This window comes from Mizuhopecten yessoensis, unplaced genomic scaffold, assembly GCF_002113885.1.
Source record: "Mizuhopecten yessoensis strain PY_sf001 unplaced genomic scaffold, ASM211388v2 scaffold10773, whole genome shotgun sequence".
Taxonomy (NCBI): Eukaryota; Metazoa; Mollusca; class Bivalvia; order Pectinida; family Pectinidae; genus Mizuhopecten; species Mizuhopecten yessoensis.
Window position 1 is genome coordinate 89979 of NW_018408714.1, and position 27506 is coordinate 117484.

The 27506-nt window shown below is 35.2% G+C and overlaps 1 protein-coding gene across 1 annotated transcript; it reads right to left on the reverse strand.

The window, feature by feature from the left end:
* Positions 1 to 640: 640 nt before the first annotated feature.
* Positions 641 to 27388, reverse strand: LOC110462376 (very long-chain acyl-CoA synthetase-like). Its single transcript, XM_021516312.1, has 11 exons — positions 27186 to 27388; positions 13973 to 14338; positions 13614 to 13724; positions 12805 to 13011; positions 12265 to 12423; positions 11884 to 12008; positions 11127 to 11318; positions 10198 to 10291; positions 9066 to 9264; positions 7316 to 7413; positions 641 to 2450 (listed from the first exon to the last, which is right to left on the reverse strand). The coding sequence occupies exons 2-11, from the start codon at positions 14328 to 14330 to the stop codon at positions 2128 to 2130; spliced, it is 1866 nt and encodes a 621-aa protein (XP_021371987.1). The 5' UTR covers positions 14331 to 14338; positions 27186 to 27388; the 3' UTR covers positions 641 to 2127.
* Positions 27389 to 27506: the final 118 nt, after the last annotated feature.

The window sequence follows — 27506 nt, forward strand, 5'->3', positions numbered from 1 at the left end:
TGCTGTCTTCAAATAAAAAATATATTGACCACGTCCACCACATATTCATCTCTGAGATTGAAATCAAGGACACCACAGTCTTCTCTATCTCAGCCGCTTAAGTTGATCATTGCTTACAACATAACACGAAAACCAACCAAAAACAACAAACAGTCAAAAGCAGCATCAGCATCTTCATCAAAACCAGCATCTTCATCAAAACCTGCACCACAAGCAAAACCAGCACCACCATCAAAACCATCTCAGAACATAATGTAAGCATGACGTTAACGATACGCAACTAATAACTAATATATCCATGAAATAGGAAGAACTTTAATAAACGTTATCTTTTCATAACGGTTTTGACTGTGCGTCTGATCCTAACACTATATCAACCGAAGCGCTCCACAGCACGTACAGTGTTCACTTATCAGTGCTTTATATGGCGCTAGTAAGGATTCACAGTCATACTTCTGTGATCATTGATAATTTTACAACGGAAATCTTCAGTGTATAAAGTAGCATAAACAGTCACTCTTTCGACATTTCTGTTTACATAAAAAGTACATCTGTACCCCAAGCTTCAATGCAACTGGTTGTAATTATCGTTAAAAATGAACTTACAGTGATCTTGAATTTTATTACCTTTTTCTCTTGGTGTTTTTTTCCTCTCTCTCAAATCCCGACATTATTATACATTCCCTATAACTAAGATGGACTCAGAATGTGGTCTCGTATAATGCGGTCGAGTTAAATAGATATATAAGCTAATCAATTGTAAGTATAATCGACACTGCAGACAAAGGAATGTGATGATTTTGAGGTAATCCATCCCATTTTCAAGACAGAAACATGAACAATTACATATCACAACAGATAACATAGATGTTTACCATATGTAGTTCACAATAACGTTAAGAATTAGTTTATATAAATATTCTACGAGTTCCCTTATGATCAATGGACAATTTCGAAAAAGTATGAAGCACCACAGCAACGGTGATAGTAGAAAGATCAAACTGAAATAAGAGGTGATACGTATGAACTTGCATTTTATATTGCATGACAAATGAAGTCTGTATAGCGGTAATGGTAAAAGTTTACTAATTACAGTAAAGATGTTACGTTGACTTTGATTTGAGCCCAGGCGGACAAATACAAAACGGTTATTTGTTTAACTGGTTTGTGAATATCAGTAACACTTATATAAGATATTAAGTCCAAAAAACGATGACACAAAACAATAGACAGATAGTAATGGCAACCTTGTGTTTAACATAAAAAAAAAAATGAAACTAGTACAGGTCTTGATATTTGTGAACATGTACATGACGTTTTGTTTCAATCAGAAAAAGCATTGTCTATGCAGAAATGACAAAAATATATTTTATCACGCATGTAAGCTTTGTTTTTACCCTAGAAGGTGGAACCACACATTTGTAATATATGTATGTCTGTGAACAAGCTGTCGAAGTGTCCTGACAATCGTATGAGAGTTGGAGTCTAAAGAGCGATAACACCACAATTATATTTATATAACTCAGCAATGGTTGCCTGGTTTGTTTACATCAAAACTAGGAATCATAAATTTGTACAGAAGGTGATGTGTGTACATGGAAATCCATGCAACCCCTATATTCCCGTCCCGAAGGTATGAAAATGAAGGGCTAGCTGCTAGTACATGTTGTTGGTTTAAAAAAACAATCAATCCAAGGATGTCTTCAATGTTCAAAATATGGCGCCAACTTGAAACATAGTATGCTGTATTAGTTAAGAAAAATAAAGCTAACATTTGACAGATCGTTTTTTGTTTTCGAAATTACCCATAAGATATTGATACTAAATTATTATGCGAAAAAAACACGTACGCAAACATATCTAGATTTTTGATATGGAATAAAATAATATGCTTTACAAGATTGTTTTGTTTTCTAAATTACCCATTAGTTATTGATACTAATTGATTATGCGAAAAAAATACGTACGCAAACATAATTATGTAATCTGAAACAGGTAAAATTGTATGCATTCTTTACAAAAATTTAAAAACCGTTTTAGCAAAACTAATAAATGAAGAAGTTAGGTAATCACAAATTGATGCGTCCATTTTTGATGTGTCTACACGTTATTATCTGAGTGAGGTTATCACACGCTGATGCGTCCATTTGTGATATCTCTACAGGTACTGCTGTTCAGGGGCAGGTACCGGTCAGTGTGTGTGTCCAGGTAGTACACAGGTTCAGTTATGTGAGGAACATCAAATCCTTCTTTCTGAAGACTTACTTTCCTTTGTTTGAACGTAGACGTAATTTCGAACTCCTTTTGTAAACGAAGAAAGCGTGGTCTTGCATATGATGGCAGAAGCTCCTTACACTGATTCCTAATAACGTCTAGCTCATCTTCCGATAGTGTGGACCGCTCTGTGTCCTTAGGACAGACAGCCACCATGCCCGCCCGGCCTTCACATCCTACGAACACAGGACGACAGTTACTACGTACACGAGGTAATGACCTTCATTTTAGGAGGTGCTGGAGAGCAACCAGCATAGCTCAAATATTGGAACAATATATTCGAAAAATATTTCAGTCTTAATTAAGCAAATAGAAAAGTTTGACTTCACTGGAACCCCCATGCCAAATCCACAATCCAAATAGAAATATTTAATATTATATTGCTATATTGTGAATTTTAACATTTGCAACATACTATATATAAACTAGGCATTTTGGAACATAAATTAAAGTCCGAAACAAATATCTATATATATCAATGTTGGATCCATGCGGAACCTCAAAGCCGGATATCACCATTGAGGTACAAATACCGACGGTTATATTATAGTGAATATCAACTGTATGTAAACTATTAAATCGGTGTTTTTATATTTATCGCCACGTTTCCTGACGTTTTCCTGAGTATTTAGAATGATGAATAAAGCCATGAACAACAAGGCATCACAAGTGATACAAATCCCATCGCATTCACATATTGTGACATATGTAACAGGAAATGAAGTCGCTAGAGCAATGACAAAGATTTTTTTTAAATTAGTAACATTGACCTTGACCTTAAATGTAGTAAGCTGAAATGCAAACGTGTTCAAGGCATTGTCATACCAATCACTTGTATCAAGTTTCTTAAAATTTCATTAGGGAATGAAGTCGATAGAGCGATGACAAAGTTTTTGGTAAAAATATACTAGCGGAAAAAAGAAACTGTGCATCCCTAAAATGTGTTATAAAAATAAATGTGTATGACGTAGAACAACAAGGTTTTCAGGGACAATTATTTGTTATTTATTAACAGTTGCATTCCAATTTCAACGTTACGGAATCAATAAGTTCCGCTCAGGAGTGACGTAAACACAGCAGGGGTCAATACTGAGTTCACAAAGTTAATACCTCGTATGTACACCGTTTGCCTGAATGCAAGCCTGGCAACGTCGACGCATGGAGCCTATCAGACGGTTCAAGAATGCTTGTGGGATGGCATTCCAGATATGTACCAACGCTGCAGTCAAATCAGCCAACGTCACCGGTTGATGAGGTAATGCACGTAATCTGCGCTTCATTTCATCCCAGACGTGTTCAATGGGCGACAGATCGGGGGATACAGCAGGCCAGGGCTACACGTCAACGCTCTGCGACACGAGCTGTGTGTGGCCTGGCGTTGTCCTGCTGTAGCGTTATGTGGCTTTGCTGCTCTTGCCCGAATGGAACAACGTGGGTCCGGAGGATATCGTTAAGGTAACGTAGCGCGTTCAAATTCCCGTTAACAACCACTAGAGGCGTTCTCCCTTTGGCTGTGATGCCGCCCCAAATCATAACGCTGCCTCCGCCGAAAGAACGCCGTTGTACCACACACGCGTCACGGAAACGTTCTCCAACGCGACGATACACTCTGGAACGGCCGTCACTACTATACTGCACGGGAAAAAATTTCAATGACAACAAAATGCCTGACAAATCCCGCAGAGTAAATTGCAGATGCCTTCTGCACCAGTCAAGACGTGCTACACGATGACGTGGCAGAAGAACTGGGCGGATTGCAGGACGTCGCGGACGGATAGCTCGTTCACGCAATCGGTTTCGTACAGTTCTCGGGCTTATTGGTAGCAACCCAGGGATTGTCCGTGCAGTCAAACTTGTCGTTTGGAAGCGATTTCGCAAATGGACAAGCCGAATATGGTTGTCCTGTTTACGTGACGTCACACGTGGACGTCCCACACGAGGTCGATCGCCGACGTGGCCATACTGTTGATGTCGTCTCCACAAATCCCGGATTGTGTTTCGATGGACATGAAAACGTGTAGAGACAACGGCTTGGCCCATACCAGCTTGAAGCATACCAATAATCCGGAGGCGGTCATTTTCATTGAGCCTCGGCATAGCATCAATCACAAATTAAAACGTTATAACCCTGTTTTTACTGTTCACTGGTCTCAACAGAGTGACCCAACAGTTGAAACATAAACTTTCATTGTTGAATTGGATGGCTTGGACGAGAAAAACGAGCAAACTGGTCAACGCCTATAGAGAGCAAACTGCACGGGAAAAAATTTCAATGACACACGGATAGTGTGTATGTGTCATACTCGGTTATGTGTGTGAATGTTCATGTATATACAGTGGGTAATACATGTTCTATAACAATTCTCCGCATGCACAGTTTCTTTTTTCCGCTTGTATAGTAAAAGTGACATTGATCCTTAACTTAATTACCTGAAACGCGAACGTGTACAAAGCAATTTTCATACCAATGACGTGTATCAAGTTTCATGAAATTTCATTGATGAATGAAGTCGATAGAGTAATGATAAAGTTTTTGGTGAAAATAGTAAAAGTGACTTTGACCTTCAACGTAGAAACCCGAAACGCAAACCTATTCAAGGCATTGTCATACCGAACACTTGTATCAAGTTTCATACAATTCCGTTGAGGAATGAAGTACCTAGAGCGATAACAAAGGGTGTAACATAGTACGGGCGGAATCTTGTATCCCCTCGAACTTTCGTTGCAAGGGGATAATAAGTATTAATGAGGGAGGTCTAATGATGAATTCCATATTTAGACGCTTACTAAACGCATTGGAAAAACGAGGCTTCTTAAACACAATTGGTCTACTCGATTTGTTGAATGGAGTCAACAGCCCAATAGACACGCGTATGCCGGTTTGTATTTGAATTGTGCGCATCTGGCTTCCTATGGAGAAACGCAAAACTAGGATAAAAATATGTGATTCAACTGTTAGAAGCAGAACCTTATAACTACATTCAAGCTATAAAACTTAACTTCGATTTAGTTTTAATCGAAAACTTGTTTTGAGTTTTGACGGAACTACACCAGTCTTCGAATTCTAGGGAACCTCTAAGCAAAATATTAGTAACCAAGCAACATACTAAAGGCTATATAAATGAATAACGAGATTTGAAACGAAACACTTTAACCTGCAAGGCCGATGCTAGTGCCGGGTAAAAGCATGCAGGAGACGTGTTTGGACTGACGACCAAACATCACATACTTATTATCTGGGACGAGTACACCGTAACAACACGTACTTACCTGGGACGAGTACACCGTAACAACACGTACTTACCTGGGACGAGTACACCGTAACAACATGTACTTACCTGAGACGAGTACACCTTAACGACAGGTACTTACCTGGGACGAGTACAACGTAACAACACGTACTTACCTGAGACGAGTACACCGTAACAACACGTACTTACCTTGGACGAGTACACCGTAACGACAGGTATTTACCTGGAACGAGTACACCGTAACGACATGTACTTACCTGGGACGAGTACATCGTAACGACAGGTACTTACCTGGGACGAGTACATCGTAACGACAGGTACTTACCTGGGACGAGTACACCGTAACGACATGTAGTTACCTGGGACGAGTACACCGTAACGACACGTACTTACCTGGGACGAGCACAACGTAACAACACGTACTTACCTGGGACGAGTACACTGTAACGACAGGTACTTACCTGGGACGAGTACACCGTAACGACAGGTACTTACCTGGGACGAGTGCCCCGTAACAACACGTACTTACCTGGGACGAGTGGTACACCGTAACGACAGGTACTTACCTGGGACGAGTGCACCGTAACAACACGTACTTACCTGGGACGAGAACATCGTGACAACACGTACTTACCTGGGACGAGTACACCGTAACAACGCGTACTTACCTGGGACGAGTACACCGTAACAACAAGTAATTACCTGGGACGAGTACACCGTAACAACACGAACTTACCTGGGACGAGTACACCGTAACAACACGGACTTACCTGGGACGAGTACACCGTAACAACAAGTAATTACCTGGGACGAGTACACCGTAACAATACGTACTTACCTGGGACGAGTACGCCGTAACAACATGTAATTACCTGGGACGATTACACCGTAACAACACGCACTTACCTGGGACGAGTACAACGTAACAACAGGTACTTACCTGGGACGAGTACACCGTAACGACATGTAGTTACCTGGGACGAGTACACCGTAACGACACGTACTTACCTGGGACAAGTACACCGTAACAACACGTACTTACCTGGGGCGAGTACACCGTAACAACACGAACTTACCTGGGACGAGTACACCGTAACAACAAGTAATTACCTGGGACGAGTACACCGTAACAACATGTACTAACCTGAGACGAGTACACCTTAACGACAGGTACTTACCTGGGACGAGTACACCGTAACAACGCGTACTTACCTGGGACGAGTACACCGTAACACCACGTACTTACCTGGGACGAGTACACCGTAACGACACGTACTTACCTGGGACGAGTACACCGTAACGACACGTACTTACCTGGGACGAGTACAACGTAACAACACGTACATACCTGGGACGAGAACACCGTGACAACACGTACTTACCTGGGACGAGAACACCGTGACAACTCGTACTTACCTGGGACGAGTACACCGTAACACCACGTACTTACCTGGGACGAGTACACCGTAACAACATGTACTTACCTGGGACGAGTACAACGTAACAACACGTACTTACCTGGGACGAGAACACCGTGACAACACGTACTTACCTGGGACGAGTACACCGTAACAACACGTACTTACCTGGGACGAGTACACCGTAACAACATGTAATTACCTGGGACGATTACACCGTAACAACACGTACTTACCTGGGACGAGTACACCGTAACAACACGCACTTACCTGGGACGAGTACAACGTAACAACACGCACTTACCTGGGACGAGTACACCGTAACAACAGGTACTTACCTGGGACGAGTACACCGTAACGACAGGTACTTACCTGGGACGAGTACACCGTAACAACACGCGTCTTGCAGGAAGTCAACACTTGACACGACATTGGATACCTCTGTTGTTGATACGTTCTCTCCCTTCCACCTATAAAACAAGACCAACCAGTAAAGTTTGAGTGACCAGACTCTACAACGCTAAACCAATACTTACAACGAGATGCAATATATCGACAAAGATCACCCGAACCATAAGGTTAACCAATATAGTAGGATAATATAAATCTAATACAATTCTAATCAATATCGTACGGGCGACTACATCCGACTGCACTGCTGAATAGATCTTTATAGTTACTGAACACATTGACATAAAGGTCGAGATGAGAATTGGGCAGATATTATTTATGAACATAATATCCTATAATGACTCTACAGATAACGTTATAGTATAGTGCGATGTTGATATGCTTTCTTGTTATTCTGACATACATTGGATATAAAGTTTTAAGCGCACAACAATTTCTTTAAAGGGCCTGTTTCCAGTAATGTTAATTCTCCATAGGAGCCTGCCCCCGTATAATTTCTTATCTAGCTCAACTACTGTTTTTTTCTTTTCCGAAGAATAATTTTACACCTTTCCGACACCCAGATTTCATAATTTCAGTGAAAATGTATTTTTATAAAGTTGTCAATTTCAGCATCAAAGACATAAGTTCGTAAATAAAAGAAGGTTNCGTCAACGTCATTTATTTTAACAAAACTTGACACCACCTCATCACAGAATGGTACGGGTCTCTGTGGCCGTACGCCTATACATTATTCATAGCATGTTAAAAAGTTTTAACACATTCGACAAATTATGAAATTAAGAGATGGCCAAGGTAATTAATTTGAACTAGCCTAGTGGTCTTTTTATCCGACATGCTTCAGACAAAATATCCTGTTCATGCTACAAAACAAATACCACGACCCTATACATTTTTTAAGTTATTTAGAAGTCATTTAAACATTTTAACAAATTTGATCAATGTGACCTTCAATGTTGGTCAAGTTTATTAGCTCTTCATTTCAAGATCGTACAAGCCCACTAGCATTCACCTTCATATGTTGGATAGTCAGAAGACTTCGTTTACATTTTTTGAAACATTTGATCGCCGGTAACGTGAAAGTAGGTATACGTCACTCACACGATAACCTTAATAACCTTTCATTCCATCATGATAATGGCAAAATATTATCATCTTAGCTTTATGTATATTGATAATTAAAATGAAGAAATTTAAAGAAAAAATCTCACGCCGGAGGACGCCCGAAAGTGGGTGAGCTTATAAGACGTGACAATATAACAGTTTAGGATAAATAAGGCTTTTATGTACGTGACTACTGTCTTTGATATACGTGACTTCTATCTTTGGTACACGTGACTACTACCTTTGATACACGTGACTACTACCTTTGATACACGTGACTACTGCCTTTGATACACGTGATAACTACGTTTGATACACGTGACTGCTACGTTTGATACACGTGACTACTACGTTTGTTACACGTGACTACTGCCTTTGAATCACGTGATTACTACGTTTGATACACGTGACTACTGCCTTTGAATCACGTGATTATTAAGTTTGATACACGTGACTATTGCCTTTGATACACGTGATTACCACGATGACTACTACCTTTTGTTCACGTTGCTACTTCTTTCTGTACACGTGACTACTACCTTTGATACACGTGACTACTACCTTTGATACACGTAACAACTACCTTTGATACACGTGGCTACTATACCTGAACGTGTCGCCCACTCTGTCGTGGAAGTAGGTGAAGTAATCCTTGTCCACATAGAAAAGATCACCAGCATTGACATATGTGTCGCCCTGTTTAAATACGTTTTTGATGAGTTTCTTCTCATTAGCTGCCGTCTGATTTTTGTATCCCTCAAATGTCACATCTTTACCCAAAGGAACCACCAGTAGACCAACTTCGTCTGTTCAAATAGCAAATCAAATTTGACTCGATCAACATTCGACTATAATACGCTTTGATCGCCATACATCAAAATATTGGTGCTATTTCATGATACATAAACAATATGTAATCTTCGCTCAGTCTAAGATGAACCATCCGAATTCTAACTTACTTGAATAATACCGAAGTTCCTTAAGTTAAGCTTTCCCCCGCACAAAACGCATTATTGAAGTTAAAATATTCTCAAGTTAAGGAAATTTCATAAAATATTGCAATCATGTTACATAGAAAATGTTCAAGAAATTTCTCAAAAAGCGATCGTAGCTGTGGCCAATACTCTTCACTGTGATGATAGATTTGAAAGATGTATTGTTTTCTCATCTCAAATCAATGTGTATTCTGATTTCAGCATTACTTTCATATGGCTTCGCGTTTCTGGCCTTGTACTAATCTTTTGAAGAATAATACTTCGATAAAACAGAAAGTGCGGTGGTGAATTGTATTACATTATACTTCTTTTCTTATATTCCTAAAATCTCCCATTTGGGGCACTTTTCCTAGTACAGAAAAACATAACTATAACTGATAAGGAGATATTCTGTATTGACACAAATAAGGTTGGGTGTTTTTTATATAAAGAACCGCCACTGACCTGGACAACAATCCCCGTTATCTTCACTTTAACCAATACATGTATGACGACCTGGTAACTACCAGAAGCCAATTCATTTTTAGTTCTTTGATTACAGGATTTTGATAGCTCGATATAAGGCTATATAATGGTATTTGAAATTGTAATGTAGACTTAATGATTAAATGAAATGCAAGTTATGTCACAACAGAAGTTAAACTGTATCTGTTCAGATTACTGCTACAATAAAACAAACGACGACTGACAGATCCTGGTCACGGCATCAAAATAATGTGAGCGTCTGTACATCAACAGTCATACCTGCACCACACGGCAAGCACAGCCCATCATCGCCAAGGAACGGTGTGTCGTTGTTTACATCGTACTTCACAAATGTACACGGTACAATTTTCCTCTGAAATCGAGTAGAAAAGTCGTGGAAGAAAAACATAAGTACATAGCCTGTCCATATTTCTTGTGTTTATATTTCTAGTATATTACCTTCTCGTTGATTTCGGATAATTTCACCTCTTAAAATTAGAATTACTTTTATTCACTGACTTGAGAATTTATGATTTATTACATTTTTTTTCAATTGAAATATTTGATCTTTCAGCGAATGTGACAGATATCCAAGGCGATATTTGTCTGAGTGTAACACTGTTGGTATTCACCAATCAAAACTGTTCTTCCTATTTACGGCATGCACAGACTTTCTGGTGAGCACGAGATGAAGATGAAGCGACGACAGATTACAAATGTAAGAGGTGTTTTTGTTCATCTTTGCTACATATACCCAGATAATCATCTAACAACACAACTGATCACATTATGTAAGCCACTATTGCACGATATAAGCAGAAATCGGCAGTAATGTGTTAAGTAGCCCGTTCATATTGGCACAAGCCTTGTTGTCAAGGGCTTTGTCAGTAAAACATGGCGCGGAAAGTTAAATCCTCAACTGATTTGTTGAAGCAATAATACTCGTCGTTGTGTGTAGTTTAAAAAGTATAAATAGAAACACATTGTTTTCCCTTTTGTCCTGGTGATATATAAATATATACATATGTATCTGATTTTGTCCTGGTTGTACCGATATATATTCCAATTTATATCATTCTTACTTTATATCTAATCCAAATCGCTATTAATCTTTTTTTCAATGGTTGACACAACCGCTATTTGTTTGTTTTATGCATTTTAAACCAAATACATACAATAAAACTTAAACAGAACTTTAAAATCCCTACCAGGAATGGTGAGCTCCTTCCACAAGCTCCGAATTTGTTAAAGAGGTTGATGAAACCAATGGGCATCTCCGTGGCTGCGTAGAATTCCACCATATTGGGCACAGAGAACCGACGCTGAAACTCCAGCCATACATCACGCCGCAGTCCGTTACCAATAGCGTGTTTCACGCAGTGTTTCTTATCGTCGGCAGACTGTAAAGGGAATGTAACAATACAACAAAACACGCTCTGTTATCGTGATTATAGAAGGATGCATTTCGCGGTATTATTCTACTGATATTTTGGCGATGTAGCTTCAACATGACTGAAAGATTGGGTGTTTGGAACTTATTACACAACCGCCATGTCAAAAACTACGCGCAAAGAAAGCAATATTTAGTGAGTTGCATTCTTTTATTCTTCTTTTTTTTTTGCAAATATTTGTTCTCATCTTTCCCAAAAAAATCACACAGCCAAGCTTACATATGATCAAGACCTACGGGTTTGATCATGAAAATAGGCGTTACATTCAAAATGGCGTTTTCATCAAGTCTAAGTTGATTATAGAACCAACGATCGGAAGCTCCAAGCAAATTCCTGGTGGCTGGTCGCGCTCATAATCGAAACGTTTGTTATTGTAACTATATTGGTTGATCCACTATTGCCCGAAGATGACTTGAGTACTAATTATTTACTGATCAGATACATATAAACCTAGTACTTGAGTAAATATGCGGAAGTTGTCGTTATTAGACTTATTCTGAAGTAAATTACTTACCTCTGGTGTGTTCACCAGGTAGCGCAATAGTTCCCCTACATAATGGATGATGGTCACGTTGTGTTTTCGGCAATCATCCCAGAAACGCGTTGCTGAGAACTTCTCTCTCAGTACAACTGTCGCACCTGTAGAACAACACAGCAAACACACAGAAAGCATGAAGCACTATTGTCCTTATGGCTTGTCCTATGAACACACGAAGATAACTTTAGAAGGATATACCTATGTGAATAAATCTTTATATAAATGTTAACGTTTAATAGCATGTGTTTTCTGTTTCTACAAGTTTGTGATACTAAAGATAGATAAATATTGTATGTGATGCATGTAAGTGGTACAAGGAACATCGGCGTCTTCCCATTCTACAGTTCAGTTACATACCTTTAGATAACACCGAGCCGATGCCCACGATAAGACCCGCCGAGTGGTACATCGGTAGAGGTTCGTACACTATGTCGTCTCTACTGATGTCAAACATCCACATCACCAGGGCGCCCCTTAGAGTCTTGGCATGTGTTACTATGGCTGGTTTGGGTAGGCCTGGAGAAGCACATCAGAAGCAATGTACTGAAAACTTTTGAAAATCTGAACCCTTCAACTGTACCCTTAGGGACTAAATTTGCACGTTCACTATAAGTTGGTACTGATTACAAGTATCAGTTGCTTAAAAATCAGACTAGACCTTTTTTATAGCGCAAGTGTGTTAGTACAAATACGTAGTCCATTATCACATGTATCGCTTGTTAAACACAAAAAATGTTTTTTTTATTGGAACCATCGAGTCCGATATATGTTTTAAAATAAGGAAATCGTGGCTGGGGTCATGTTTTTTTGATTGGAATCATAGAGTCCGATACATGTTTTAAAATAAAGAAATCGTGGCTGGTGTTATGTCTTTTTGCGCACGCCCATCAAGCTTACCTGTCGTACCAGATGTGAAGATATAACAATTGACAGAGGAAAATTCCAATAAGGCTCTCTCCGATACGTCAATGGCATCGGTTGACATGGAGGAACACGCCTCTGTAAACGACTTGAAGGTGGCAGGAAGTGACGTGTCACAGGAGTAAAACGAGATTCCCACCAGATCGTCTTGAATGTCAGTTACAGAATCCAGTAAATCTTTCCCTATTGAAAATAATGTAGACGGTGTTTAACTTGTGGTCTCAAGACAGCATGCCAGCATAACTGAGGAGGATTCTGAACGACAAGCACGTCTAACAACATAACTGAGAAGGATTCTGAACGACAAGCACGTCTAACAACATTACATTGGAATAAGAGAAAAATACTAGTTCATGCCCAAAGGTGTAGGATAGGGAAATGCTACCCTCGGGATTTTCAAATTTTGCAAATCCAAAAAAAAAACTCGGGTGGAAATTCCCTATCCTACACCCCTGAACATGAAAGAATCTTATAGTCCTTTTTGATATTATAAAAGCAGAAAAATAATCCTAACGGACGAAGAAATAATACACAAAGAAAAAATCTCAACAACGAATCTTTAGTACTTTCATCTCTTCAAGGAGATTCTTCAGACTGAAGAGATGAAAGTACTTAAGTGGATTTTTTTTCTTTTTATATTATATATATAAACACTAACCAAGTAACAAACATCGACATTCCAATCTACACAATAACTCATATCGCTTACACTTCTAAAACAAAATCAGTAGTTCAGTTAACAAACTTATGCTGTGTTCCAACAGAATATTTTACACTAAACTCACCTTGACCTACAATGAGTAGTTTTGGCTCGCACACATTGATACAATGTGCTAAGGACTTGGATCTTAAGTTATGGTTGATGAACGCCTGCTGAACACCAATCTTTTGTAGACCTACAATAACAAGTATTACGCTGATGTGTACACGTTTATATTTTAGCGGGCATAAAAATAATAACCAGAGTATAGTTCAAAGATTTGATTTTGAAGCAAGCACGCTTTCTTCGTCATAACCTAAGTCTGGAACTCGCAAAAACTTTCTGTAATACATGTACTTCAAAATCATATTATACACATATTGAAACGTTTGTCCCCTTGAAAAAGATGACTGGTTGGAACCTCGTTCCAGATAATATATGTACCTAGGTAGGTCCAGATAAGGGCCGGCTGGTTGTACATCATTATAGCCACCACGTCTCCCGTGTGGAGCCCCATCTCCAGGGCGGCACGTGCTACCTGATTAGCCTTCTCCTGCACCTGTTTATAAGTAAATGAATTCTCCTGGAACACAATGAAGACCTTATTCGGGTACATTGCAACGGTTTCATCAAAATAATCCGCCACCGTCTTTGTGATTTTCGCCGCCGAATTGAATTCTTTGACAATCTTCATGACCTTCCTGAGGTACACTAAGTCGTAATGGAGCCATGGCGCAAAAATCTTGATTCCAAGACATATACTGGAAACGGCAGCGAGTATTCCCGTCGCCAGTAGAAACATCGTGGTGACTGGAACAAGAACAAGGAATACAATGTCATGAAGCTAATAAACCGTTTACAACCTCGTCCTTGATATCATAATCACATGTTATCAGGCCTAATATAACAAGAGGCCCAGAGGGCCGGTATCGCTCACCTGAATATGTTTAAAATAATTGGTATGAAGTAAAGATATAGCACTCCATGGTAGGTGCTGTTATATGAAATTTCAGAAAGATCCATCCAGTACTTGAGGTATAGCAAGAACAAACTTCAAACAGAGTCCCACCCCTATGCCCCTAGGGGGTCATACCCATCAATTATACAAAATTGAGTCCCCTTGGCCCAAGGATGCTCCAGACTAAATAACGATAAAATCCCTTAATCCCGATGGTCAAAGAAGGATTTTAAAGGTTTTACCTCCATTTTCCCTATTGGGCCCAACCCTTCTGTCCCCTGGAAGACCACACCCACTGCTTATTCAAAATTGAGTCCCCTTGGCCCAAGGATGCTTCATACCAAATTTCGACAAAACCCTGTCATTCCTACAGAAGAAAACGGATTCTGTAGCTTTACCTCTATTTCCCCTATTGGGCCCCTCCCTTCTGCCCCCAGGGAGGCCACACTTGCTGTTTATACAAAATTGAGTCCCTTTTGCCCAAGGATGCTCCAGACTGAAACTGAATAAGGATAAAATCCCTTAACCCCTATGGTAGAAGAAGGATTATAAAGGTTTTACCTCTATTTCCCTTCTTGGGCCCCGCCTCTCAGGTCCCAGGAAGGCCACACTCACTGTTTATACAAAATTGGTTTCCCTTTACCCATGGATGTTCCACACCAAATATGGAACAAATCCTTTCATTCCTACAGAAGAAGAAGGATTTTAATGAATAATTTGCTATGTTTCCCCTATTGGGCCCCGCCTCTCAGGCCCCTGGGGGGCCAGACCCACGGTTTATACAAAATTGGATCCCCTTCACCCAACGATGCTTCAGGCCAAATATGGACCAAATCCTTTCATTCCTACAGAAGTAGAAGGATTTTAAAGAATAATTTGCTATTTTATGCTTTGCTATTGGGCCTCGTCCCTCAGCCCCCAGAGGGGCCAGACCCACCATTTATACAAATTTTGTTCCCCTTCCCCAAAGGTACTTCTGACCAAATATGGACCAAATCCTTTCATTCCTACAGAAGAAGAAGTATTTTAAAGAATAATTTGCTATGTTTCCCCTATTTGGCCCCGCCCCTCAGGCCCCTTGGGGGCCAGACCCACGATTTATACAAAATTGGATTCCCTTAACCCAAGGATGCTTCAGACCAAATATGGAACAAATCCTTTTATTCCTACAGAAGAAGAAGGATTTTAAAGAATTTGCTATATTTCCCCTTTTTGGGCCCCGCTCCTCAGGCCCCTGCGGGACCAGACCCATCGTTTATACAAAATTGGTTTCCCTTTACCCAAGGATGATCCACACCAAATATGGACTAAATACTTTCATTCCTAAGGAAAAAGAAGGATTTTAAAGAATAATTTGCTGTTTCCCATATTGGGCCCTGCCCCTCAGGCCCCTGAGGGTCCAGACCCACGGTTTATACAAAATTGATTCCCCTTTACTCAAGGATACTTCAGCCCAAATATGGAACAAATCCTTTCATTCATACAGAAGAACAAGGATTTTAAAGAATTTGCTATATTTCCCCCATTTGGCCCTGCCCCTCAGCTCCCAGGGGGGCCAGACCCATCGTTTATACAAAATTGGTTTCCCTTTACCCAAGTTTGCTCCACACCAAATATGGAGCAAATCATTTAATTCCTACAGAAGAAGAAGGATTTTAAAGAAGAAATTGCTATATTTCCCCTATTTGGCCCCGCCCCTCAGACCTCTAGGGGGCCAGACCCACCATTTATACAAAATTGAGTCTCCTCCCCCCAAGGATGCTCCACACCAAATGTTGTTAAAATCCGCTCAGTGGTTCATGACTAGTAGTGTAAAGTTGACGGACGACGGACGCAAGACGACCGACGACGGACGCTGCGGTATGGCATAAGCTCACCATGGTCCTTTGGACAAGGTGAGCTAAAAATTTAGACTACAAGTGTTAAGCCTGATGTAGTAATCGCGAGATATCTAGACTATAAGTGTTAAGCCTGATGTAATAATCGCGAGATATCTAGACTACAAGTGTTAAGCCTGATATAGTAATCACGAGATATCTAGACTACAAGTGTAAAGCCTGATGTAGTAATCGCGAGATATCTAGACTACAAGTGTTAGACCTGACATAGTAATCGCGAGATATCTAGACTACAAGTGTTAAGCCTGATGTAGTACAGGCAGATATACAGACTACAGGTGTTAAACATGATATAGAAATCACAAGATATCTAGACTACAGGTGTTAGACCTGATATAGAAAGCACAAGATTTCTAGACTACAAGTGTTAGACATGATATAGAAATCACAAGATATCTAGACTACAAGTTTTAGACCTGATATAGAAATCACAAGATATCTAGACTGCAAGTGTTAGACCTGATAAAGTAATCACGAGATATCGAGACTTCAAGTGAAGTATTAGACCTGATACAGCAATCACATTGATATATAGACTGCAAATGTTATGTCTGTTATATTAATCGCTTACTATCTAGAAAAAAATGTGTAAGGCCTGATATAGTTATCACGAGATATATAGATTACAAGTATTAGACCTGGTATAGTAATCACGAGATGTCTTAATCACAAGTGTTAGACCTGATATAGTAATCACGAGATGTCTTAATCACAAGTGTTAGACCGGATATGGTAATCACGAGATGCCTTAATCACAAGTGTTAGACCTGATATAGTGATCACGAGATATCTTAATAACCGGTGTTAGACCTGACATAGTAATCACGAGATGTCGTAATCACAAGTGTTAGACCTGATATAGTAATCACGAGATGTCTTAATCACAAGTGTTAAACCTGGTATAGTAATCACGAGATGTCGTAATCACAAGTGTTAGACCTGATATAGTAATCACGAGATATCTTAATCACAAGTGTTAGACCTGATATAGTAATCACGAGATGTCTTAATCATAAGTGTTAAACCTGGTATAGTAATCACGAGATGTCTTAATCACAAGTGTTAGACCTGATATAGTAATCACGAGATGTCTTAATCACAAGTGTTAGACCATATATCATTTTGCACTTTGAAATCCTGTTGTATCCATTAGCGATAAGAAAGATACCAAGTTCAATTGTTCAGAATATTCTTGATTTTAATCATTTTATATGTTAGATGTTTGAAAATAAGCGGGAAAGTATATTGAGTTTTAGAACAATTCCCTATTACCTGTAACAATTCACCGCGTTGTTAAAAACCAAATGTATACATGCATGAAAGCTGCCTAACGTGTATGTAACGATACATTAAAAAGACTCAATTTGTTAAACGAATGCATGTATATAATGTTCTTTAAATTATCTGAATCACTACCTGCACAAACTATTTTTTCCTGTATTTACTTGAATTACGACCTTACCAAACTAGGTGTTTCTGTATTTACCTGAATTACGACCTTACCAAACTAGGTGTTTCTGTATTTACCTGAACTACGACCTTACCAAACTAGGTGTTTCTGTATTTACCTGAACTATTACCTTACCAAACTAGGTGTTTCTGTATTTACCTGAATTGCGACCTTACCAAACTAGGTGTTTCTGTATTTACCTGAATTACGACCTTACCAAACTAGGTGTTTCTGTATTTACCTGAACTACGACCTTACCAAACTAGGTGTTTCTGTATTTACCTGAACTATTACCTTACCAAACTAGGTGTTTCTGTATTTACCTGAATTGCGACCTTACCAAACTAGGTGTTTCTGTATTTACCTGAATTACGACCTTACCAAACTAGGTGTTTCTGTATTTACCTGAACTACGACCTTACCAAACTAGGTGTTTCTGTATTTACCTGAACTATTACCTTACCAAACTAGGTGTTTCTGTATTTACCTGAATTGCGACCTTACCAAACTAGCTGTTTCTGTATTTACCTGAATTACGACCTTACCAAACTATGTGTTTCTGTATTTACCTGAACTATTACCTTGACAAACTGGATGTTCTTGAATTTAACTGAATTACTGTTTAATTCAACTTAGATCCTGTATTTACCTGAAATACTACCCTGTCAAACTAGGTGTTTCTGTATTTACCTGAACTATTACCTTACCAAACTAGGTGTTTCTGTATTTACCTGAATTGCAACCTTACCAAACTAGGTGTTTCTGTATTTACCTGAATTACGACCTTACCAAACTAGGTGTTTCTATATTTACCTGAACTATTACCTTGACAAACTGGATGTTCTTGAATTTACCTGAATTACTGTTTAATTCAACTTAGATCCTGTATTTACCTGAAATACTACCCTGTCAAACTAGGTGTTCTTTTATTTACCTGAACTATTACCTTGACAAAGTGGATGTTCCTGTATTTAGATGAATAACTGTCTAAAAACCTAAATGTTCCTGTATTTAGATAAATTACTGCCTGAACAAACAAGATGTTCCTGTATATAACTGAATTACTGCCTGAACAAACAAGATGTTCCTGTATATAACTGAATTACTGCCTGAACAAAACAAGATGTTCCTGTATATAACTGAATTACTGCCTGAACAAACAAGATGTTCCTGTATATAACTGAATTACTGCCTGAACAAACAAGATGTTCCTGTATATAACTGAATTACAACCTTAACAAACAAGATGTTCCTGTATACAACTGAATTACTGCCTGAACAAACTAGATGTTCTTGTATTTAGATGAATTGCTGTTTGAATAAACTAGGTGTTCCCGTATTTACCTGAAATACTACCTTGACAAACTAGGTGTTCCTGTATTTACCAGAAATACTACCTTGACGAACTAGGTGTTCCTGTATTTACCTGAAATACTACCTAGACAAACGAGGTGTTCCTGTATTTACCTGAAATACTCCCTAGACAAACGAGGTGTTCCTGTATTTACCTGAAATTCTACCTAGACAAACGAGGTGTTACTGTATTTACATGAATTACTGTATAAAACAACTACACTGATATACCAGGTAAAGTAAAACTATATAACACTACAATACCTTACTGCCTTAACAAACTAGATGTTCTTGTATTTAGATGAATTGCTGTTTGAATAAACTAGGTGTTCCCGTATTTACCTGAAATACTACCTTGACAAACTAGGTGTTCCTGTATTTACCTGAAATACTACCTTGACAAACTAGGTGTTTCTGTATTTACCAGAAATACTATCTTGACGAACTAGGTGTTCCTGTATTTACCTGAAATACTACCTAGACAAACGAGGTGTTCCTGTATTTGCCTGAAATACTACCTTGACAAACTAGGTGTTTCTGTATTTACCAGAAATACTATCTTGACGAACTAGGTGTTCCTGTATTTACATGAATTACTGTATAAAACAACTACACTGATATACCAGGTAAAGTAAAACTATATAACACTACAATACCAGGTAAAGTAAAATTAAATAACACTACGATACCAAGTAAAGTTACATTATATAACACTACCATACCAGGTAAAGTAAACATATACAACACAACCAAACCAGGTAAGGTACAACTACATAACACAGCCATACCAGGTTAAGTAAATCTATATAACACTACCAAACCAGGTAAAGTAAAACTATATAACACTACAATACCAGGTAAAGTAAAATTAAATAACACTACGATACCAAGTAAAGGTACATTATATAACACTACCATACCAGGTAAAGTAAACTTATACAACACAACCAAACCAGGTAAGGTACAACTACATAACTCAGCCATACCAGGTTAAGTAAATCTATATAACACTACCAAACCAGGTAAAGTAAAACTATATAACACTTCCAAACCAGGTAAAGTAAAACTATATAACACTACCAAACCAGGTAAAGTAAACCTATATAACACTACCATACCAGGTAAAGTAAACTTATACAACACAACCAAACCAGGTAAGGTACAACTACATAACACAGCCATACCAGGTAAAGTAAATCTATATAACACTACCAAACCAGGTAAAGTAAACCTATATAACACTACCATACCAGGTAAAGTAAACATATACAACACAACCAAACCAGGTCAGGTACAACTACATAACACAGCCATACCAGGTTAAGTAAATCTATATAACACTACCAAACCAGGTAAAGTAAACCTATATAACACTACCATACCAGGTAAAGTAAAACTACATAACACTACCATACCATGTAAAGTAAAACTATATAACACTACCAAACCAGGTAAAGTAAAACTACATATCACTGCCATATCAGGTTAAGTAAAACTATAAAACACTACAATACCATGTTAAGTAAAACTACATACCACTGCCATACCAGGTAAAGTAAAACTATGTAACACTACCATACCAGGTAAAGTAAAACTATATAACACTACCATACCAGGTAAAGTAAAACTACATAACACTACCATACCATGTAAAGTAAAACTATATAACACTACCAAACCAGGTAAAGTAAAACTACATAACACTACCATACCAAGCAAAGTAAAACTATATAACACCACCATACCGGGTAAAGTAAAACTATATAACACTACCAAACCAGGTAAAGTAAAACTACATATCACTACCATACCAGGTAAAGTAAAACTATAAAACACTACCAAACCAAGTAAAGTAANTAAAACACTACCAAACCAGGTAAAGTAAAACTATGTAACACTACCATAACAGGTAAAGTAAAACTATATAACACTACCATACCATGTAGGGCAAAACTACATAACACTACCCTACAAGGTAAAGTAAAACTATATAACACTACCAAACCAGGTAAAGCAAAACTATATAACACTACCATACAAGGTAAAGTAAAACTACATAACACTACCATACAAGGTAAAGTAAAACTATGTAACACTACCATATCATGTCAAGGAAAACTACACAACACTACCATATCTTGGAAAGTAAAACCACATAACACTACCATATACCATGTAAAGTTATATTATATAACACTACGATACCAGGTAAAGTAGAACTACATTGTACATAACATTACCATACCATGTAAAGTAAAACTATAAACACTACCATACAATGTAAAGTAAAACTACATAACACTACCATACCATATAGTAAAACTATATAACACTACCATATACCATGTAAAGTTATACTATATATCACTACGATACCAAGCAAAGTAAACTATATAACAGTGCCATACCATGTAAAGTAAAATTATATAACACTACCATATCGTGTAAAGTAAAAGTATATAACACTTCCCTACCAGGTAAAGCTAAACTATATAACACTACCATACTATGTAAAGTAAAATTAGATAACCCTTCCAAACCAGGTAAAGTAAATCTATATAACACTTCCATACCACGTAAAGTAAACCTATATATATAACACTTCCTACCAGGAAAAGTAAAACTATATAACACTTCGCTACCAGGTAAAGTAAACATATATATATAACACTTCCCTACCAGATAAAGTAAACCTATATATATAACACTTCCATACCAGGTAAAGTAAAATTATATAACACTTCCCTACCAGGTATTATACTATTATTATACTGTGCTTATAAATGTGTATAATAATACTTAGATGTGTACAAATGTTTACAACTATACTTAGATGTGTACAATAATACTTAGATGTGTATAATAATACTTAGATGTGTATAATAATACTTAGATGTGTATAATAATATCTAGATGTGTATATTAATACTTAGATGTGTACAATAATACTTAGATGTGTACAATTATACTTAGATGTGTATAATAATACTTAGATGTGTACGATACTACTTAGATGTGTATAATAATACTTAAATGTGTACAATAATACGACGGATGTGATAATACTTAGATGTGTATAATAATACTTAGATGTGTATAATAATACTTAGATGTGTATAATAATACTTAGATGTGTATAATAATACTTAGATGTGTATAATAATACTTAGATGTGTATAATAATACTTAGATGTGTATAATAATACTTAGATGTGTATAATAATACTTAGATGTGTATAATAATACTTAGATGTGTATAATAATACTTAGATGTGTATAATAATACTTAGATGTGTATAATAATACTTAGATGTGTATAATAATACTTAGATGTGTATAATAATACTTAGATGTGTATAATAATACTTAGATGTGTATAATAATACTTAGATGTGTATAATAATACTTAGATGTGTATAATAATACTTAGATGTGTATAATAATACTTAGATGTGTATAATAATACTTAGATGTGTATAATAATACTTAGATGTGTATAATAATACTTAGATGTGTATAATAATACTTAGATGTGTATAATAATACTTAGATGTGTATAATAATACTTAGATGTGTATAATAATACTTAGATGTGTATAATAATACTTAGATGTGTATAATAATACTTAGATGTGTATAATAATACTTAGATGTGTATAATAATACTTAGATGTGTATAATAATACTTAGATGTGTATAATAATACTTAGATGTGTATAATAATACTTAGATGTGTATAATAATACTTAGATGTGTATAATAATACTTAGATGTGTATAATAATACTTAGATGTGTACAATTGTGTACAATGATACTTAGATATGTATAATAATACCCAGATGTGTATAATAATACTTAGATATGTATAATAATACTTAGATGTGTACAATAATACTTAGATGTGTATAATAATACTTAGATGTGTATAATAATACTTAGATGTGTATAATAATACTTAGATGTGTATAATAATACTTAGATGTGTATAATAATACTTAGATGTGTATAATAATACTTAGATGTGTATAATAATACTTAGATGTGTATAATAATACTTAGATGTGTATAATAATACTTAGATGTGTATAATAATACTTAGATGTGTATAATAATACTTAGATGTGTATAATAATACTTAGATGTGTATAATAATACTTAGATGTGTATAATAATACTTAGATGTGTATAATAATACTTAGATGTGTATAATAATACTTAGATGTGTATAATAATACTTAGATGTGTATAATAATACTTAGATGTGTATAATAATACTTAGATGTGTATAATAATACTTAGATGTGTATAATAATACTTAGATGTGTATAATAATACTTAGATGTGTATAATAATACTTAGATGTGTATAATAATACTTAGATGTGTATAATAATACTTAGATGTGTATAATAATACTTAGATGTGTATAATAATACTTAGATGTGTATAATAATACTTAGATGTGTATAATAATACTTAGATGTGTATAATAATACTTAGATGTGTATAATAATACTTAGATGTGTATAATAATACTTAGATGTGTATAATAATACTTAGATGTGTATAATAATACTTAGATGTGTATAATAATACTTAGATGTGTATAATAATACTTAGATGTGTATAATAATACTTAGATGTGTATAATAATACTTAGATGTGTATAATAATACTTAGATGTGTATAATAATACTTAGATGTGTATAATAATACTTAGATGTGTATAATAATACTTAGATGTGTATAATAATACTTAGATGTGTATAATAATACTTAGATGTGTATAATAATACTTAGATGTGTATAATAATACTTAGATGTGTATAATAATACTTAGATGTGTATAATAATACTTAGATGTGTATAATAATACTTAGATGTGTATAATAATACTTAGATGTGTATAATAATACTTAGATGTGTATAATAATACTTAGATGTGTATAATAATACTTAGATGTGTATAATAATACTTAGATGTGTATAATAATACTTAGATGTGTATAATAATACTTAGATGTGTATAATAATACTTAGATGTGTATAATAATACTTAGATGTGTATAATAATACTTAGATGTGTATAATAATACTTAGATGTGTATAATAATACTTAGATGTGTATAATAATACTTAGATGTGTATAATAATACTTAGATGTGTATAATAATACTTAGATGTGTATAATAATACTTAGATGTGTATAATAATACTTAGATGTGTATAATAATACTTAGATGTGTATAATAATACTTAGATGTGTATAATAATACTTAGATGTGTATAATAATACTTAGATGTGTATAATAATACTTAGATGTGTATAATAATACTTAGATGTGTATAATAATACTTAGATGTGTATAATAATACTTAGATGTGTATAATAATACTTAGATGTGTATAATAATACTTAGATGTGTATAATAATACTTAGATGTGTATAATAATACTTAGATGTGTATAATAATACTTAGATGTGTATAATAATACTTAGATGTGTATAATAATACTTAGATGTGTATAATAATACTTAGATGTGTATAATAATACTTAGATGTGTATAATAATACTTAGATGTGTATAATAATACTTAGATGTGTATAATAATACTTAGATGTGTATAATAATACTTAGATGTGTATAATAATACTTAGATGTGTATAATAATACTTAGATGTGTATAATAATACTTAGATGTGTATAATAATACTTAGATGTGTATAATAATACTTAGATGTGTATAATAATACTTAGATGTGTATAATAATACTTAGATGTGTATAATAATACTTAGATGTGTATAATAATACTTAGATGTGTATAATAATACTTAGATGTGTATAATAATACTTAGATGTGTATAATAATACTTAGATGTGTATAATAATACTTAGATGTGTATAATAATACTTAGATGTGTATAATAATACTTAGATGTGTATAATAATACTTAGATGTGTATAATAATACTTAGATGTGTATAATAATACTTAGATGTGTATAATAATACTTAGATGTGTATAATAATACTTAGATGTGTATAATAATACTTAGATGTGTATAATAATACTTAGATGTGTATAATAATACTTAGATGTGTATAATAATACTTAGATGTGTATAATAATACTTAGATGTGTATAATAATACTTAGATGTGTATAATAATACTTAGATGTGTATAATAATACTTAGATGTGTATAATAATACTTAGATGTGTATAATAATACTTAGATGTGTATAATAATACTTAGATGTGTATAATAATACTTAGATGTGTATAATAATACTTAGATGTGTATAATAATACTTAGATGTGTATAATAATACTTAGATGTGTATAATAATACTTAGATGTGTATAATAATACTTAGATGTGTATAATAATACTTAGATGTGTATAATAATACTTAGATGTGTATAATAATACTTAGATGTGTATAATAATACTTAGATGTGTATAATAATACTTAGATGTGTATAATAATACTTAGATGTGTATAATAATACTTAGATGTGTATAATAATACTTAGATGTGTATAATAATACTTAGATGTGTATAATAATACTTAGATGTGTATAATAATACTTAGATGTGTATAATAATACTTAGATGTGTATAATAATACTTAGATGTGTATAATAATACTTAGATGTGTATAATAATACTTAGATGTGTATAATAATACTTAGATGTGTATAATAATACTTAGATGTGTATAATAATACTTAGATGTGTATAATAATACTTAGATGTGTATAATAATACTTAGATGTGTATAATAATACTTAGATGTGTATAATAATACTTAGATGTGTATAATAATACTTAGATGTGTATAATAATACTTAGATGTGTATAATAATACTTAGATGTGTATAATAATACTTAGATGTGTATAATAATACTTAGATGTGTATAATAATACTTAGATGTGTATAATAATACTTAGATGTGTATAATAATACTTAGATGTGTATAATAATACTTAGATGTGTATAATAATACTTAGATGTGTATAATAATACTTAGATGTGTATAATAATACTTAGATGTGTATAATAATACTTAGATGTGTATAATAATACTTAGATGTGTATAATAATACTTAGATGTGTATAATAATACTTAGATGTGTATAATAATACTTAGATGTGTATAATAATACTTAGATGTGTATAATAATACTTAGATGTGTATAATAATACTTAGATGTGTATAATAATACTTAGATGTGTATAATAATACTTAGATGTGTATAATAATACTTAGATGTGTATAATAATACTTAGATGTGTATAATAATACTTAGATGTGTATAATAATACTTAGATGTGTATAATAATACTTAGATGTGTATAATAATACTTAGATGTGTATAATAATACTTAGATGTGTATAATAATACTTAGATGTGTATAATAATACTTAGATGTGTACAATAATACTTAGATGTGTACAATAATACTTAGATGTGTACAATACTACTTAGATGTGCACAATACTACTTAGATGTGTACAATAATACTTAAATGTGTATACTTATACTTAGATGTGTATAATAATACTTAAATGTGTATAATAATACCCAGATGTGTATAATAATACTTAGATGTTTACAATTGTGTACAATGATACTTAGATGTGTATAATGATACTTAGATGTGTATAATAAACTAACCAGGCTTCTCACAAAGTCGGAGTAAATAGCGAAGGGAAGACAACTGCCACACTGCATGTACTTCCCGTACATAAATAGTGTGGTGTACAAGTGCCTACACGACCATCCTAATATATACTGAGTATCGTACCTTATAACACACACACACACACACACACGCCGGTTAAAGTATTATCCTTTTTGACAATTAGGTCGTTTGGCTACAGGCTATACTAGCTCCCTGTTGTACAGCGAGAGAAAAAGCATGTCGAAAGTCGTTCACCGTAATAATCACAGGTCAGTGTCTCTATCTCCAGTATATTTACTCACCGTATCACCGAACACAATGTGAGCTTCCTTACACACAAGCTGGTGCACGCGCTATGATGTCACTGTACGCCTGCCCCCTTCTTCTGTCCCCTGTACGTTATGCACCGATATAGCTATGTATCCGTGTTTGGTTTCCTCCCAAATGATTTCCCGTCGACGGTGTATATAAATACCTGTTGACACACATACAGCCTATAACCCACTGATGCATGGCCTACATATCAACTTCGTAGTTCAGGTCATCAAGGTATTAAATGAGAGAAGAAAAAAAGAATGCATAACTTGACATTTTAATTACCTCATGAATTAACACTAACCCGT

What these genes read in the sequence shown, in the direction of transcription:
- LOC110462376 (XM_021516312.1), bottom strand. Translation starts at nt 14,330, where the DNA reads ATGTTTCTACTGGCGACGGGAATACTCGCTGCCGTTTCCAGTATATGT. An exon ending in CTTCACATCTGGTACGACAG is followed by an intron (nt 12,424 to 12,804) that starts GTAAGCTTGATG and finishes GTGCTTCTCCAG; the next exon opens with GCCTACCCAAACCAGCCATA. An exon ending in CGGCTCGGTGTTATCTAAAG is followed by an intron (nt 12,009 to 12,264) that starts GTATGTAACTGA and finishes GTTGTTCTACAG; the next exon opens with GTGCGACAGTTGTACTGAGA.